This window comes from Lotus japonicus, chromosome 3 (genome assembly GCF_012489685.1).
Source record: "Lotus japonicus ecotype B-129 chromosome 3, LjGifu_v1.2".
Classification (NCBI taxonomy): Eukaryota; Viridiplantae; Streptophyta; class Magnoliopsida; order Fabales; family Fabaceae; genus Lotus; species Lotus japonicus.
In genome coordinates, this window is record NC_080043.1 from 23345619 (window position 1) to 23364782 (window position 19164).

General features: G+C 43.1%; 1 protein-coding gene and 1 long non-coding RNA gene across 7 annotated transcripts; both read right to left on the reverse strand.

The window, feature by feature from the left end:
• Positions 1–2733: 2733 nt before the first annotated feature.
• Positions 2734–3741, reverse strand: LOC130743786 (uncharacterized). Its single transcript, XM_057596015.1, has one exon. The coding sequence runs from the start codon at positions 3739–3741 to the stop codon at positions 2734–2736; it is 1008 nt and encodes a 335-aa protein (XP_057451998.1).
• An 11077-nt stretch (positions 3742–14818) lies between these two features.
• LOC130747699 (uncharacterized) lies at positions 14819–18821 on the reverse strand. Of its 6 annotated transcripts, none has more exons than XR_009022463.1 (7): positions 18434–18819; positions 18235–18308; positions 17337–17352; positions 16929–17016; positions 16685–16729; positions 16500–16553; positions 14819–16235 (listed from the first exon to the last, which is right to left on the reverse strand). It is a non-coding gene; the product is annotated as an uncharacterized LOC130747699 (long non-coding RNA). The 6 variants fall into 6 exon arrangements; XR_009022460.1 differs by having other exon boundaries at positions 17337–17406; XR_009022462.1 differs by having other exon boundaries at positions 16685–17016; positions 18434–18821.
• Positions 18822–19164: the final 343 nt, after the last annotated feature.

A 19164-nucleotide genomic window follows, 5' to 3' on the forward strand; every position in this document is an offset into this window, starting at 1 on the left:
AGCAGTAACTTTGGGTCTCCGTCTTTTAGGAAGGCACCTCAGTATTTTTGTGATTTGATCAATGTGTGCGTATGTGCGATCGAGATTTCGAAGACCATTGATAATGGTTTGAAATCTTGCGAACATTTCATCAATGGTTTCATTTTCCTTCATTTTGAAGGTTTCATATTCAGCCACTAGTAAACTTACTTTGGCTTGACGTACATTTACTGTACCTTCATAGGCAAGCCCTAGAGCTTCCCATACTTCTTTGGCAGTTGCGAGTCCATCAACTTTGTCCAACTGAGCTTTGCTTAAGGCACATAAGAGAAATAGTTTTGCCTTTGAATTGAGTTGATAGTCTTTGCGTTGAGCTTCTGTCAGCTGATCTTTCTCAATCCCTCTTGACGTAATCATGAAGCCTAAAAATTTACCCCCTTATGTACCGAAAGAACATTTCTCCGGATTGAGCCTCATGTCGTGCTTCCGGATTTTGCCAAAGGCTTCCGATAGGTCCTCGTGGTGAGTCGACCCCAGAACTGACTTAACGATCATGTCATCGACGTACACTTCCATATTCCTTCCTACTTGCCCCTCAAACAGCCTGTCCATCAGTCGCTGATACGTCGCCCCCGCGTTTTTCAACCCAAAAGGCATGGTCTGATAACAGTAATTTACCCTTGCAGTCATGAAAGCCGTTTTTTCTTCGTCAGATGGATGCATTTTGATTTGATGGTACCCCGAGTATGCATCCATTAAACTCAGAAGTTCATTCCCGGAGGCTCCATCCACCAGTTTATCTATGCTAGGTAGAGGGTAGGAATCCTTCGGACATGCCTTATTTAGGTCTGTGTAATCCACACACATTCGTCATTTCCCGTTTGCTTTTTTGACCATTACCACGTTCGCCAACCAGGTAGGGTACTTAATTTCGCGAATAAAATCCGATGCGAGTAGCTTGTTCACCTCTTGCTGGGTCGCCTTCTCCTTTTCATCGCCCATGCGTCGCCGAGATTGGGTTACCGGCTTCGCCCCTGGATTCAGTGCTAATCTATGACAGATGAAGTTCGGGTCTATGCCAGGCATATCCTTGTGACTCCAGGCGAAAAGGTCCAGGTTCTCTCCCAACAACTTTGACAACCTCTGCTCCTGGCTTTCACTTAGCCTGGTCCCTATTTTGAGTATCTTGATATGTAAATAAGTAACACAAGAAAGGGGGGTTTGAATTGTGTTCTTAAAAAATTACTTGTCAAAACTTTAGTTTATGAAAAGAAGATAAGTTCTTAAGAAAACTGTTCTGGTGACTTTTCAAAAACCGTTTAGTGCAGCGGAAGTAAGTAAATAAAGCAGAACGATCAGCACACAGGAATTTATACTGGTTCACCCTAAACGATTGGGCTACGTCCAGTACTTGGCCACCACCAAGATTTTCACTAGCAAGTATCAAGGACTTCTCCAATACAAGTATTAGACAGGACTTCTCCAAGTATTATCACGGACTTCTCCAAGTATTGTACAGGACTCCTCCTAGTATTATCACGGACTTCTCCAAGTATTGTACAGGACTCCTCCTACAATCAACAAGATTGTTTGGCTCTACAAGAAATCTCTTCTCAAAAGAGTTAGTGTAGACAATTTATGGCACTGGAACTCTCAAGTGTTTTGGGTTCTGAAAGGACGTTGGAACACACAAGGGTTCAGAATCTAAGAGAGAAGTAAGAGAAGAGATTTGACTCTTTTAAGGTTTGGTATTCTCTCTTGATTTAGCAGAGGTATGAGATCGGATTTGACTCTTAGGAAATCTGCTGTGAGCTTTTAATGCTTTGAAGAATGTTTGGAGTAATTGCTCTGAGTTCTTTCTTTTCTTGCAATAACTTTTTCTCTTCTCCTTTCTTCAATCTTCAGATATGTCCTTTATATATGATCTTGCTAGTTGTGTAGCCGTTGAGACACAAAATCTGGCCGTTGTTTGTAGCCGTTGTGAGTGTCATCTAACCGTTGATTCAAATCTCCGGTTGGTAGCTTCATTAAATGCATGCTGCTGTTCAAAGCTATCCTTTAGCCAAAAAGGTGTACTTTGTCAGCTAGTAGGTGGTGATAGCTTTGGGCTACTTTGCAGAAGAGAGACATTTTGGAAATGTGATGTTGACGTGTTGTCCTTTTTCCTTTTCATTGGTCATCGAGACTTCTCTCTTCAAAGGTAAATCAGTTTGCACGTGACCGGATTAGTTTCCTTCTGACTAAGCCATGGGGCAAATAGTTGAGATACAATTTTGACTTTCCCGCTCAAAGGCTTCTTCTGAAATTTTGAGGTATGACGTGGCATGAAACGATACAGAATAAGTGTCTTCCTCGTTTACTGGACGATGCGGTCATATCTTGCGTAGACTTCTTTTTCCTTATAAGGCTTAGACATATTCGTTGAAGCATGTGACCTTATAATATATATTTCCTGAAAAATGTCATTAACATCTGGAATTAGATTTTAGTAGAGAAAAGTATTTATAAAAATTGTTAGGATCAAAATAAGATTGAAACACGTTGTAACACGTTTGAACTTAACATATCTTCTCGCCAAACTTCAACTCTTTGGTTTCTTCTATCGGGGTGGGTCTATTGACTCGCCCCTCGCCCCTCGCCCCTTGGATCCAAGCTGTCCTCCCGAGCCTCTACTTCGTTACAACGATGTCCTGTTGAGGCGTTTTTCTTACGATACCGATCCACAGCGTTACAGTAACACTCCCTCGCAACCCTTTAATCCACCACAATCCGTCCTATTCGCCCGCTCGCCAACGGGTACTTCACTGCTAGATGAGCTGTTGATATCACGGCGCATAGTCGGTTCAAAGTGTTCCTTCCAATGATCGCGTTGTATGAACCTTCTGCCTCTAAGACCAAGTATTTTACTGTTAGTTTTTTGGCATCCTCGCCCTCACCGAATGTGGTATCAAGATCTATGACTCCTTTTACCCACACTCGTTCACCTGCGAATCCTACCAAGGTCCCTTTATACGGGATAAGGTCTCCTTCTCCTATTCCGAGCTGCGTAAATGCTCCGCCATAGATGATATCTGCTGAGCTCCCCTGGTCCAGGAGCGTTCGTTGTATGTCGAAGTTGTTAACCCGAAGGGAGATCACGATCGGGTCATCCAGATGTGGTTTTAAACCGAAAAAATCAGCAGGTGAAAACGTGATGTCTGGATGCTGGAAACCGAAAGGCGCTTCCGCGACCACATTTACCGTTCTGAGGTATCGCTTGCGCGCTGCACTAGTGATTCCTCCTCCGCTAAAGCCGCCGGCGATTTTGCCTACCTCGCCGATCGTAGACGGTTTGCTGCGCTGCGCCTTAATAGTCTTCCCTGTTGTTATCAATTTCGCAACTGCATGCTGTAAAGCTCTGCATTTTCCGGTATCATGACCAGAAACTTGGTGATAAGCACACCACTCCTCCGTCATCCTATCCCTCGCCGAAGAAGACTCTAACTTCCTCACGGAACCTCGGTAGCTTTTCCTGTATAATCCGCTAGGTTTTAACGCCGCGTCCACTATGGTAACTGCCTCATCTTGTTGTTCCAAACGGCCAACGACTTCACCGATCAATTTTTGCCAACTTCCGTCAGCCTCCAATTCTGGAAACTGCGTGCTCACGCTTGCTGGCATTTGCTTGTCCTGCTCATCTCGTTCATGCAGGCTTACGTCTTGTTTTGGCTGATCGCGCAAACGCTTTGACTGTCTTCCACGCAATCGATGATACCCTCCCATCGAACCGATTCCAATGGTGGCTCCTATCAACTCAAGAAAATTCCACAAGAGATTTTGCACCTTCCTTGAAATCGTGATCCACGTTGTCCGGGAATTGAAATCTACTGATCCCCACAGACGACGCCAATGTTCCGGTCAAGAACATAGAATCAAGGCATGGTGCCTAGAGTGTGTGGAGTGTGATCGGAAATCTTAGAGAGATGAATTCCTAACTGTTTAGAGAGAGAAAATATAACTGAATTTCAATGTTGTTATTGCCAAATGAGCTAAGAGTCCCTTACAATTGAGCGCCAGGTGAGGGCGCTTGAGCGCCAGCTACACGCTCTTGGTGGCTTTTCAGCTTTTTGTAACCCCCATTTGAATGCTTTCTTCAATTCCTTTGCATCTTGGCCTTCCTTTTCCATAAGTTACCTGCTGCAGCACTAAAGGACCAAGACAAGGAGTAAAATCAAGAAATTCAAAGGGCTTTTAACCACCTTAGTCCCCACAAAATCTTGGCAAAACTCATGCAAGTCCTAAACTCTATAAAAATGCAAAAACAACCCTCATAAAACCATAAAATTACGAAAACTTGACTCAAACTCAAATAAACACAAAAATGTATGAGAATGCATGAAACACTACATGAGACAAAGAAAAAGACTCAAAACACTCAAAGAAATGACCCTAAAACCACTACTAACATAGGGTCATCATCCACCTTCCTCGCCGGAGCAGCAGAGAGCACCGGTGCGTTCACCTCCGGTTTCGGAAGAGGGGACTCAGGCACCACAGGCACCGATCTCCAGTCAAGATTGGAGACGCTTGATTCGTAGTGTTGATGACATCCGCCAGCGAAACGATTATTTACAAGAGCAACTGGAGTACTATCGTTTCGAACAGCAGGACGAGGGGGAGCGCGAGGCCGAGGCTGTGGCTGAGTTCGAGCTGTTCTCGGCGGCAGTAAGGGAAGTCGCAATTCCAGATAATATGAAGAATATTGTCCTTGAGACATACAGCGGGAAGGCTGATCCCAAGGAACACCTGCTATACTTTAACACGAAGATGGTGATTAGTGCCGCTTCCGATGCTGTAAAGTGCAGGATGTTTCCGGCTACGTTTAAAGGCACTACCATGGCATGGTTCACAACACTGCCCCGAGGATCAATCACGAATTTCCGTGATTTCTCATCTAAGTTCCTAGTCCAGTTCTCGGCAAGCAAGACCAAACAAGTGACGATCGAGGATTTATACAATGTGCGCCAGTCTGAGAGCGAGACTCTGAAGCAGTATGTGAAACGGTTTAGCGTCGCGTCGGTAAAAATTGAGGAGTCAGAGCCAAATGCATGTGCCCGTGCCTTCAAGAACAGTTTGCAACTTGGGAAGCTAAATAGCAAGTTGAGTCGCAAGCCGGCCCGATCAAAGGCTGAGATTCGGGCGAGAGCAAACACCTACATACTCGATGAGGAGGATGATGCTTTTAAGAGAAGGCGCGCGAAGGTAGAGAAAGATGGCGATCAGAGGGATGCATCGCCAGAGGACAAGCCGAGCAAAGAGAAAGCGGAAGGGAGCAAGAGACGAGACAGAAAGGTGCGTACGAGTGAAAAAGTGCCGAGAGAACCATTGTATACCAAAAAGGAGAATTTTGAGCGTCGCCAACCCTGCCATCAAGCCGACTCTCGTCGGCGAGAGGAGTCAGGTAAAATTTTAAGTGCGCATCTGACGGAGCTGCTGCGTGAGGTTAAGGCGACACACACAGTTGAGGAAGGCAAGAAGGAGGCAGGCTCGCCCCGGGCAGCGTTAGATAAGACAAAATGGTGCGAGTACCACCGCTCGGCAGGACATTACACTGGGGACTGCTTTACTCTGAAGAATGAAATTGAGAGGCTCATCCGAGCAGGGCGATCACATCTGGGTGACCATGGTGATCGCTGGAGCGGGGAGCGACAACGAGGAAACCGGTATAATGGGTCCCGCCAGCAGGATGATCGTAGACGGGAAGATCGCCATCGTACCCCAAGCGCTGACAAATAGGAAACACTGGCCACACGGAAAAAGGGGGCGGAGGAAACTTTCAATAAGAACCTTGAGCCGCCGGTTAGAACGATAAATACGATTGCAGGTGGTTTCGGTGGAGGCGAGGAAATAGCTTCGGCGAGGAGAAGGCACGTCAGGGCAGTAACGTCGGTACAGCAATATGAGATCCCTTTCGGTTTCCAACATCCAGATATCGTGATATCGTCAGCGGATTTCGAAGGAATAAAGACGCACAAGGATGATCCGGTAGTTGTCATGATAAGGATAAACAACTTCAATGTACGAAGAGTTCTTCTAGATCAGGGAAGCTCTGCTGACATCATTTATGGGGATGTGTTTGATCAGCTGGGATTGACGGATACAGATCTGATGCCTTACACTGGGAAATTGGCAGGTTTCTCGGGCGAGCAGGTATGGGTATGAGGGTATATCGATTTGGACACAATCTTTGGTGTCGATGAGAATGCCAAACTTCTTCGTGTGAGGTACCTAGTGTTGCAGGTTGTGGCTTCATACAAAGTCATCATTGGGAGAAACACACTCAACCGCCTTTGCGCAGTAATTTCGACAGTTCACTCAGCGGTGAAATACCCGTTGATGTGCGGAAGAGTGGGGAAGATCGTGGTGGACCAGAGAAGGGCAAGAGAATGCTACAACAACTGCCTTAGCATGTACGGAAAGAAAGGAGCTGGTGAGGGACACAGGTGCCACAAGGTTGAGATTTTAGGAGACAAACAAGACGGGTTGAGCGGGCAGAAGCAGGAGACAGAACAGATCCTTGATAGGAAGGTAAAGAGGCAACGGGACAGTCAGAGCCAGGGTAAGCAAGATGGTAAGGCAGGGCGAAATGAGCAGTTCATAGATATCAGGGCAGAGGAACGCTGGGCAGGAATTGTTGACGACTTGGAAAGATATAAGTTTAGTAGGGGGTGCTGGCGATCGAGCCTAGGCTCACGCCCGGACAGGAACAACGATTGGAGAAGTTGGTAGAGGATAATTTCAACCTCTTCAGCTGGAGCCCAAAGGATGCGACACTATGGGAACTTCCGCGGTTCAGGACACCCGCTCTTTCGAGCAAGGGACCGAACGAGCAGAAGGAGAAAGCGGCGACGAGCCGGGAAATGGACCCAGGAATTCTCCAACGCCAAGGTTGCAAGCAAAAGGGAAATGAGGTGCTCGGGCGAGCTCAGGAAACGCAAAAGGCGGGGAAGAGGGGCCCGACATACCGCAACAAGAGTAAGGGAAGGGCTAAGGCAAAACAGTGGAAGTCGGCGAGAACAATGACCCTCGAGAACAAAAAAGCCAAGTGGAATGAACGAGAGAGTGAATTAAAGGCAAGCTGGCGAGAAAGGAAACTCCGCAACAGTAGTGAGTGGGTGGCGAGTACGTCAGGCACGGAGGGCGAGGTGCTGGACGTAATACTTTGACTTGGGAACTTGAAGGCTTGGCAACAGGGGCGAGGATGCAGCCGAGGAACAAGACCGGAAGGAATATCGGAAGGAATAGGACCAAAAATAAAGATGCACTCTTTTTCTCCATCTCGGGAGTTTTTTAATGAGGCATCCCTCAATGTACCAAAATCTTTTACGAATGAAATACAAAAGGATATTCACCAGCAATACTCCTAACTCAAACTACAAAGAAATGGTCGCCCGGTGGGAAAAATTCCCCGAAGGTGGCAATCCCAACACGACCTTGATGTCTGGGGATTGCTCCGGGAAAGTCCGGCGCGAACCGGTGCTATCCAAATAGCAACTCAACTAACATGTCACGTTCGCTCGGTGGGAAAAATTCCCCGAAGGTGGAAATCCCAACACGACCTTGATGTCTGGGGATTACTCCGGGAAAGTCCGGCGCTAAGCGCTGACCTCTCGTTGGCGATGTGTGTGGGAAAGCGACTTATCCCCAAAATTGGGTGGGTCTCTCATCCCCTTAGTCTCCCCGAAATCTGGGAATACGAGGCCTCCCCGAAATATGGGCGAGAACATAAACTAGGCGTAAGTCTGGGTAAACCCATTTGGCCATTGGGCCCCTAGCAATGAAAGTCCTTGACGGGACAAAACCGCCAAGGCCGCACCTTCTCTTACGGGAAATATTGGTGTGAAGAAAAGCCTCAGTTCAAAATTGAGCAAAAGTCCTAGTTTCTTTGGCACACATTCAAAATTGCTACACGAGCGCGAAAGGAGAAACAAAGCCTAAACGGCAAAGGAAAATTTAAACGAGGCCTAAAAGGCGACGAGGCAATCACAAGGCGGAAATTTGCAACGAAACCATGCGTAAATTAAACTAAACAAAAAATGGGAACAATATTCAATTACAAAAAGGGAAAAGGAAAATTAGTGAAAACTAATTATATTACATTGACATCATTTCTCTTTCAATTTCAGCAGCAGCAAAACGCTCAGCAGTGAAGCCTGGGGGATCGTCAAGGCCAACAAGCCCATGTGGAGTAACCCTCTTGAAAGCTCCCATTTCGTCGAGGTTAATTCCCTTGTAGAGATGTTGGACCTGAGCCTTGGTGAGAAAGAAGCCGCGGCCACGTTCTTCCACAACCTCAGCAGCAACTCCAGCCACCAACCTTGCCTGAGAGGTCCTGATTCTGGAGTCCATATCCGCAAGGGCCTGGGCCTTTAACGCGAGATAGGACCACACGTCGGCGAGAGACTCATTCTTCGCCCCCAATTCGCTGCGAAGGGACGCGATTTCCCTGTCCTTGACAATATAAGCGACTTTGTTCGCGTTGACCACCTCCGTCTTCGCCTTCACCTCCTGTTGCAGCTCGTCCCGCTCCATCTCCAGTTCCTCCATTCTTTCTTTGCAAGCAGAGAAGTCATCCTCACGCTGGCTCATCTCAATACCCAAGTTGTTCAGCTTTGCCGTTTGAGTCACCACTTAGGTCAGCAACTTGTCGCACTCGTCGTACGCTTTCTGCGTGGCCACGCGATAATCCTCAGCCTCCTGATGAAGCTCTTCAACCTCCGCAGATGAGGCGGAATCCTGGGATAGCTTTGCAAAGAGACACCCCGCTTGAGAAGGTTGAGGATAGCTTCCTGCGCCACATCGTCGAGGTCAGGATTCTCAAACCTCCTCACACTTTCGAGAAAAGATTCGGTTAGCATGAAGTCGATAGGAGAAGGCTGTTGGTTTGGAGCACAACTCATCTGACCATCGGCAATGGGATGATTAGCGTCAGGAGAAGAGTGGTGAGGAGTGGGCGAGGCGCTGAGAGTTGGACCTCCAATGTTAGAACTCACTGGATGGACGAGGGAGACCCCAGGTGGGCTCGCCTCGATCTGAGGACTTGAGCGGTCAGGAGAAAGGATCACTAGGGGAATGCCTTCAGAAGCCTGTTGATCAGCGAGAACTCCCTTGAGACGAGGCGAGGGCCCCGCATCGCCCATGGTGACCGTTTCTTCTTCGCCCCCCAGGTCTTGGCGAAGGGCAGATACTTCACCAACCTTGGGCCTCTTGGTTTTCTTCTTTTTCTTCTTCAACTTCTGAGGCGAGGAAGTCTCGGCCCCAGACTTTCCATCTGGGCCAGGATCAACCCTTTTGGATTTTCGGGACTTTTTGAGGGAGAAGGCTGAGTGGTATTATCGTTGGACCTGGGAACCAGATCATCAGTTGCTGGCGGTGGGGCTGGGCCCGATATACCTTCTCCAGACCCAGCGGCGTCTGGGGCGGGGTCAGTCGAAGAGGATCCTTTGACCTTCTTCAATGGAGGAACGGCAGCCTCGGCGTCAGGATCAGCGACAACGCGTTTCCTCTTGATCACCTTGGTATTAAAAACAGGAGGGAACTCAGGTGAATCAGAAGCCAGGGCGCGCTGAAACGCGGCTTCAGTAAAGTTTATTTCTTCTAGGAATGAGCGGAGGGTGTTCTCGCGGGCAGCCTCAAGAAACTGTGAGCATTCAAGGATGGGGAACCCGGCGAAAAAGCCAAGGATGGTTTTGTCTTCGTTGCTCAGTGACGCATCTGACGGCGGTGGAACGTCGCGGGGACTCTCAGTACAGTAGAAAGAGAACAGAGTAGTCCTGTCTCGGCGGGTGAAAGCTTCAGGATAGGTGGAGTGCACGATTATGGGAAAGTATCGGCATCCAGGCCCCCTCTTGACGTTACTCTTGAAAGGATGGAGGCGCTGCCGGCCCGTACGAGATTTCAGAGAAATCCACCCAGGATTTTCGGTCTTCAAGGATTTCAGCTCCACGCCGTAGAAATAGAAGAAATAGGAGGTTTTCGCTTCAAGACCAATGGCATTACAGAGAATCTCGAAGCATCGAATGAAGGCCCAGGCGTTCAAATGAAGTTGGCACGGGGCTACGTTGATCTCCCTCATAACCTGACAGAGGAAGGGAGAGAAGGGTAGTTTGATTCCCAGATCAAGGAAGAAATACTCATAAACGTAGAAGAAGTGGGGCTGTTCCGCGCCTTGCTCGATTGCGCGACACTTCCAGGGACGGCGGATGACTAAGCCCCGGCCGGTGATGAGGGCATCCTCAAGGGACTTCTCGTGGCAGAACCCTCCGGCCTGGCGGGCCAACTCGGCGATGGACTTGTCAGTGGACAACTCAGAGGGTTGACAGATGGCCCCTTGAGTGGGTTCCCGAGTTGTAGACGGGGGAAGGGTGGAGAAGATTTGGTGCCAAAAAGCGTCTTTCTCATTTTCATTAAGGGGAAACCCCCCGGCGGGGGGAAGGATAACCGGAGCGGGGGACGCTTGAGTGGCGTTGCGGGGTCGAGAAGATCCTTTGGTGCGGCGTTGGGGAGTCATTTTTCGCTAACAAAGAAGGTTAAGGACGAAAGGGTAGAGGATGCAAAGTTGTCAGGAAACTGTTAGAATTCCAGAAGCGGTGAATGAGAGAAGAAAGAGGAATTTAAAAATTGATATAAGAAACGGTTGGGGAATCGTGCCTCATCATGACAAAGGTGGAATGTTTACTTGAGGAAGCGTGGAGCGGTTTTCGGGAAACGGGGGCAGTGCATTAAATGAAAAGTTACAACAGTTGAGGCTGATTGGTTTGAATTCAAATTGTCAGGTTTTACCACGATTTGAAGGGACATTTCAGAGATAGCTGTTGGGATTCGGTGGATTTGCTGACCATAGCGCTACTTCAAGGCACGACGTGTGGCGAAGGCTCGACACATGTCAAAAGTGTCACGATTCAAAGCACGTGTGTAGCAGTGATGGGGCGAGCGGACCAAATGCCATTGACACAAGACTGCTTGCGGACTCTGCTCGCCCGGGAAAGGGGGAACGCAGCAAGAAGTCTAAAATATAGATTTTAAAAGCTTTACTCACCAGGCCATGTTGGCTACTGTTGCTCATTTTGTTAAACGCCCTAGGTTTTAGCATTGATTAGTCTCTTATGGTTTTCGCCTTAAGTCTTTTTGCTTAAAGACACACTTAGCTCTCATGCTTCGAGCTCGGTGTCTTGTGGACTTGTGGACTGGGCGAGACCCCAGGGTCCCTCGCCCAGGGGCATCGACCTTAGGAAGGGAGCGCGCCAGGGGTTTGGGCCTCTCTCCCCAAGGCCCAACTGGCCCATTAAGATACATTAGTAATGCCAAGCCCAACTCCACACCTATAAATAGGGGACAGTTACCAATTGTAAGGGACTCTTGGCTCATTTGAGAAATATTCAGATTGAAATTCAGTTATTCTCTCTCTCTCTCTAGCGGTTAGAACTTCTCTCTCTAACACATTCGTATCACTCTCCTCACACTTTGGGTACTCCACCCCCATTCAATGTTCTTAGGATAGAACAATAACAAAAGAAAGGAACATAGCAGAAAAAAGAAAAGAAAAGCCCCATCACACAGATAGTAAGCTAGAGCCAATTCTACTGTGCAAGTATCATCCTCTCAATTTAGCTACGGAAATGATCCTCTCAAATAGCGATGGATTATGCTCTTACAATGTTGCGACGGGGTCTAGCGATATAACATTTCCCTCTCAAGTTAGAGACGAGCAGATTCCTATCAAACTAGCGACGGAAAGTAGCGATGGAAATGATTCCTCCCAAACTTAGTGACAGACGCTTCTATCGCAAATCTCAAATTAGCGACGAAACACTTCCCTCTCAACCAAAGTCGGTTATTTCTCAAATTCGATATAAACAAAGACAAATTAAGCCAAAAGTCAAAAGTCTTACAAAGTCAGTCAGGGGTCTCAAATATATTTAAGCCAAAAATCAAATAGGGCCAAAATCACACATCACCTATTGTAGAGAGGGCCTTTCAAAAAAAAAAAACCTATTGTAGAGAGGTTAAGAGTGTAATGCCTTTAAAAATGTAAGATTAAACTCCTAAGCTTTTATGAGCTGAAGTAGAGTGTAGTGTTTTTTAATTTCTTGTAAAATATTTTAATAAACTCTACCACGAAAAACATATAATCGTCAGCATATATAATTTTGTAGCAAACTTTTAGCAAATTTTCCCCCTAAATTATGAGGTCACGTCTTGAAAATTGGTTTTTAATAGAAACTAGTGCGATGACCCGTGCGCCGCACGGAATTTTGTATTGGAATTTTTTAATAAATAAATTATTATTATATATTTGTAATTTTAAAATTATAAATAAGTTAATCGTGTATAAATCATCTGTGTAATAATATATGAAGAGAAAAATTGAATAAATAAATGAAATTGTTTGTATACATCAAACATTTCCAAAAACCTCCTTAAACACTACATTCATAGAATTGGTATGTTGTTTGCCTACTCGTCTAGTATACAAAGTTTAAGACCATTTCTTTAGTATACTCTAGATAGAGCTACATATAACTGACCATGTGTGAAAATGAGCCTCAGAAGTAGGGATGACAATTTCCACCTGAAGATGGGGATCCCCGTGGGGACTGCCCTGTTTGGGGCCCCGACCTTTGGGGATTTTTCTCCGTGGGAATGGGGATGGGGACGAAAATCCCCCTGATAAGAATTTGGGGACGGGGATGAGGATCATTCTCCCTGCCTTCTGGAGTCCCCACCCCGTTAAAATACAATAATACACTTATAAATATTGAATTACTTATGATACAGACTTCACTTTTTAGATAAGTTGAATGCTCGAAAGAATACTTTGTGTGTTGGGCTTCAAATTTTTTATGAGTTGAATGTTGTAATTTACGGATCATATTGTTCCTTTTGTAGACTTCACACATTATTTGATGAATTTTATTTTAACTTTATCATATATTTATCTTGAATTTGATATAGTTGTATTATCATTCGTGGTCTTTAATTTATTGCTTAATCTTGTATATTTTTCAACTTAATCTAAAATTTTAATGGCATGTTAAGGATCCCCGTGGGGACCCATGGGGAATGGGGACGGGGTGAAAATTCAACCCGCCGCGGGGAATGAGGATGGGGACGGGGACAAAAATGGGTGCCATCCCTACTCGGAAGGAAGAGCCCAACCTGAGATAGTGTTTGTCCTTGGCTTTTGTTTATGGTCATCGCAAAGTATACTACAATTGGAAACTATCTTCTTCTAAATTTAATTGGAAATTTGGAATCATAAGGAACCAAGTCTATTCTTAAAATGTGCACTTTGTCATTAACATTTGTTCCCGTAAAAATAGTTTCACCAATATTACGTTCACCATGTTCATCCACAATTAACCTGGTTCCATTGCATAAATCCGGTGCTTGGTCTATATTTTTCAAAAGTGTGATTAGAGTACCAACTTTCAATAATAGTTTGTGGTTAGGGATTCCTTAACTTTTAGTGTCGTTCAAAAATTCTGTGGTAAACCACTCACCTCGGAGTTCAGAATCCTCATCAAATCGCAAGGCAAAGGCGAAGCTCAGATATTCACGTTCTGGTGCAACTTTAGTCGCAAGTTAGTCGGAGCTCAGATATTACCAAAATAGACCTGCTTCACGTCATCCCAGTCATGTATGCATCATCTCGTGAGATATGATCATTCCAGATCCATACTTCCAGCAAGAAACCTGTAAATAAAACTACATTAACGCATATTACTTGAGGGCCTATTATTATATAGAGGAACTACAACCAATCCCTTGGCTTGATTTATTTCTGACGTATCATCCATGATATTGGAGCAATTCTATTTTCCACCTCATCAATGTCATAAGAACTCATAATTCTTCACATACTGCATTCTCTTACCCATTGAAAATTTAAGGTTGATTGTGTTTTCCCAAATAGCTAAAATCAAAGGGGAAAATATAGGGCAAGTATGGAAAATATATTGTCAGTCTGTGAAGAGTGCTTCACATTTAAACTACTAATTATATGAAAATGGAAACCTCTCAGAATTTAGCAGTAGCTGAAATGGTAAATGACTAACAAAAGATGTCATAGGTCCTGTTATACTTGTGTCTACAACCAACCAAAAGAGAAACCAATGATGGAATGCATTTTGTATTATGCAAAAAAATAAGATGGTGTTTCATAAGGGAACACAATGAGATTTAGATTGTGATTCAATTGTCTAGTATATTTCCCTTGGTGAGACAAAAGAAAAAAATAAGAATTAAAATAAGAATTCAAATAATAAATTTGATTATAATCTAATTGGGATTCATAGTCCTTTTTTATTCATTTCAGAATAGTCAAACCAAAGAAGTATATTAGTATATTTTTCTTATAAAGAGAAAATCAGTTCAATAGTGTATGATAGACCAACAATATAACAAATTTAAACTGATACAAATCTCTCTAATGCAGTTTCAAAAAAAAAATCTCCCTAATGCGTTCTCGACTAAAATGTAGCCTTCTCGCAACAAAGGCATTAAAATGCAGCTAGCTCCATTGTTAATAGAAGCAAGTATTGTTGATAGCTTGGTACAAAATCTTTCATCAATATCCCCAAACACAAATCCATGTATGTTGTACATTGAAAGCATCATGCAGAAAAAATACCGAGACTTAGAAACATAATGCCTAAAAAAATAAGAGAAGAAAGCAACTTCATTTTCCTGTTATCAAGAACATGTTTGATTCAAATAGTCACATATGAATTTTTTTTGAAGGATAATTTAAGATTTCATTCAACAGTGCTAGGATAACTTTCCATAGCCACAATAGAAGTAATACAACTGGGAGTGTCCTCTATCCACTCTTGATTGACATGAGATAAGGAGAATTTAGCTAGAAAATGAGTAGCTGAGTTAAGGTTCCTACTAACATGATTTAAACAAAAGAAGAGGAAACAGGTTTTTAAATGTTTACAATCATCCAAAACAGCACTAAGATAGGAATGAGAGCTTCTGTTGTTGGAGTTGTTAAAGGAATGCACCACCTCTAAGCAATCCATTTCAGTTTCCAGATTTCTGAAACCAGTTTCCACCGCAAATCGCAGTCCCAAAGCCTTAGCAGTTGCCGCATCCTGTATTGATGAGAAACATCTGGTTGCAGCAGCCATACACCTTCCCCTGTTCATCTCTAATAATTATACCAGCACCCCATTTGTTGTCAACAGGACCAGCCACATCCACATTCAGCTTATAGACTCCCACTGGTGGTGGTTTCCATTTTGGTTGCAAGGGAACAGCAGTAGGATCATTTTGGTTCCTTAGGGGAAATTGTATATCACCTCCATTGATATCTTGACGTCACAGACCTTGTTGGTATTCCTGAAAACCAGATACAGCTCTCCTAATCACACAAATCAATTCTATCTCTTTATCATCAAAGCACAGTTTATTCCTTGCAAACCAGATTTGGTGAGTCATGACATAAATAAGTTCTTTAATTTCTTGAGGTTTTTTTAACAAAATATATGTGAGCCAATAAATGAAGGAGATTGTTCCAAACTGCTCAAACCTGATTCCCAAGGGGGAAGTGAACCACAGTCTTCTAACCCAAATGCAGTCCCTGAGAGCATGATCTATAATTTCTTCTTCTTCTTCATTACACCTCGGGCACACCATGTCGCACGGAACCCCTTTGTTTCTGAGTTTGGATTTAACAGGAAGAGTTTTTTTCATAACTCTCCAAACAAACTGTGCTTGTCTAGGCATGATTTTAAGATTCCACACTTGTTTGTACAATTCTGAGCTGCTTGTCAAGTTTGAAACACTTCCATGCTGGTTTGTCTCCCTTTTTTTGGTGTGGTAGTACCCCGATTTCACTCTATAAATTCCATTTTTTGCTGGTCCCTACATGAACTTATCTCTCTGATAGAGCTCTAAAAGAGGAATTTGCTGGAGAGAAAGTACCTTCTTAGACACTGAACATTCCATCTTCTGGGGTTCTCTTGAATCAACTGTTGCACAAATTTGATTTCTCCATCTGCTGGTCTTGGACTCCATATTCTGTAACCATTTTGTCCCAACAGCCAGTTGTCCTCCCAAATGTGTACAGACTGCTCACTTCCAATACGCCAGAGGCCCTCTTTCTTCAGTAGCCATGCTGCCTGGTTAATGCTTCTCCATGTGAAGCTTGGCCTTCTTCAATAGTCACATATGATAAGTGAATGGATAACCTAGAGGAGAAAAAAGACAACCTAGAGGAGAAAAAAATACTTTGTTGAAATGAATGGATTATGGATAAAAATAATACATAGACATATATAAGAAAATATAGAAAAAAGCTCAACGACATACCAGTGGAAAAAGGACACAACAAAATTTTCTCAATTCAAATTTATACATGATAGTCTTCATCAAGGAAGCATGAATTGTGTGTCTTTGAAAAACTTAAACCATTGTATAAGTTGCATCTAAATAAGAGATGATAAACAAAAATACTTGAGAGGAAGATATCAAACCTTAATAAGTATCATAGAAAACCATCACTATCCACGACCTCTCAGGTGTCATACCTACGCACAGTCGCAAACTGTCAGAAATCTCCAAACCTGAGACTAATGGTGAAAAAAGATGTATTTAAAGAGGAACAAATACTCGATTATGACATTAAATCAAAACTTAATATGAGGTCCAAAACACATACCTCCTCCAAGTGGCATCAATCTCACACATGCGCCACCCAAAAACCCTAATCCACAAAAGAAATAAGAAGTAACTGGCTCCATGCATGAAAAATACATTGAAAATTAAATATATAAGTATGAACAATATTTTAGTATGAACAAATAAGCACCATTAGAACACTTAACAAAGCATTACCATGAACTATGGAGTTAACAACATGCAAACATTACCAATGTTTTTCCTGTCACGTTAAAAAAGTTTACCTTAGAATTTAGATCCTTCTTTCCTTACTTGGCTTCACTGCTCATAATTTCTTTCAGCTTTCTAACTTGAAGAGCCAGCCCGAACACCCTGTACATGTGTAACAGAAAAAACCAACATTTCAGGATAGACATGCATCAAGTGAACATATACGACCATTGTCCTTGGTTTATATTTTTGTCGAACAAATGGAGTAAAAACCAGAGTCAGAGGAGGGAGGGAAGGGGTCAAACACTGTACATTATTGATATGTGTTGTACACTGATTCAGTTCAAATAAATAAAAAACATGTAAGTTTCAAGAGATGTGCATCTTAATTGTTAAAGTGAATTGATCTTATAGTGGTTTGAAAGAAAGCTCTTGTAAAACAAATTCAGAAGCTTCACTCTAATTTAGAATTTATGACTTACTGCGAGCATGCTTAACCTGCAGAAGAATCAGATACGACCATTACACTTGGTTTATATTTTTGTCGAACAACTGGAGTAAAAAGAGGGAAGGAGTCAAACACTACATTATTGATATGTGTTGTACAGTTCAAATAAATAAAAAAACGTGTAAGTTTCAAGAGATGTGCATCTTAATTATTAAAGTGAATTGATCTTATAGTGGTTTGAGAGAAAACACCTGTAAAAAATATTCAAAAGAAATCATTTGAATTGAAATAAAGCCAAAAGCTTCACTTTAATTTTGAATGATTAATTTTGAATTTATGACTCACTGTGAGCATGCTTAACCTGCAGATGAATCGGATAGAAAAGAGAGAAGAGGCTTTCCTTAGAAACTTGGAGAGAGACGATGACAATCTGGAAAGTGAGAAGCACTTACCTTCTTATTTAAAATTTAAATTTGAATTGAGGGTAATGGATATGAGGTTGTTACTGTATTGGTGGTGTTTTTAAATAATAAATTCACTAATCTAAGGCTTGATACAGGGAATAATTTACGGTCAAGCACAAATTCGAATTCAAAAACACTAATTACTAAGTGAAGAATAAAGGGGAGAAAGTTTGCTTTATGGGGGAGAAATTAAAGGAGAATAATTTCTCATTTTCAAAAATCTCTAATATTTAAATAAATTATTTCCTATTTCATTTTTTGTTCAAATTTCATTCCAAAATTAGGGTTTTCAGAAGCTCAGCCTTCGCATGACCATGGTGGCAGCCTGACAGGATTAAGAAACTAACGGTGGATAATTTCACATGATTAGGTTTGAAAAGCTGAAACTTTTAAGCAGCTAATGAGGCAACTAATCAGTCAACTAATCAATCTCGTAAGAAAATATGAAAAACAAAAAAACTGAAATACCTGAGATGGCGATGAGGGCAGCCAGGGTGCTTGTGAAGATGAAAATTAGGGAACAAACGCCATCAAGAAGATACCTGAGTCGTCACCGTCAAGATATAAAAAGGAAGAAATTAAACAAAAAATTGAATGAGAAATCTAAATCCCTACATCAATTGAGAAATCTAAATCCCTAAATCAATTAAGCACAAGATGAAGATACCTGAGTCGTCTCGTCGCCGGAGGGAGGTTGCGGGTTGCGATGATCGGAGTGGCGAAGAGTGCTACGGCTGAGAAGCTTCAGACATTGAGAAAGGTAGGAACGTGAATGAGAGATTGAGAGAGGAAATTTCATGCTCTGATGTATACGCGAACAAACAACAACGATCTGAGAGAGAAACCAGTAAGAATAGCGTGAGGTTCGGCGTGACGGTGAAAATGGCTTAGGTGCCGGTTTCTGGCATGAATCTCACAGAGATGTAAGTGGGTGAGGTCGAAAAGGAAAAAAATTGGAAGCTCTATGTGAGGTTTGAAAGCGGATGAGAATGGGGGAAAAGGAAGAAGGAGAGGGAGAGAAGGTAGTGATTTGAGGATGAGATTTTTTATTAAAGTTGAGGGAGAGCAAAAAGGCCTAGGAAAAAGTTTTTTTTGAAACATTAGGAAAAAGTTCAAAACGAAAAAATAATGGTATCAAATTAAAAAAGGAATTAGTAAAAATATGCTTCTTTTTGAACGGCAATTTAAAATGATGATTACAGCAAGATTATGGCATATTAATTTATGAACTAATTAATTTCGACCAATCAAAATTAAAAGATTTAGACCAATCAGCAATAGCCATGTGGAAATTCAATGAAAACAACCAATAGAATGCTGACATTTGGAAATTATATAACAATATGACCCACTTTAGTGGATGGGCCTTATATATTATTAAGATTGCTTAGCCGGCAA

Coding starts and splice junctions, on each gene's coding strand:
- LOC130743786 (XM_057596015.1), bottom strand. CDS start 3,741: ATGGGAGGGTATCATCGATTGCGTGGAAGACAGTCAAAGCGTTTGCGC.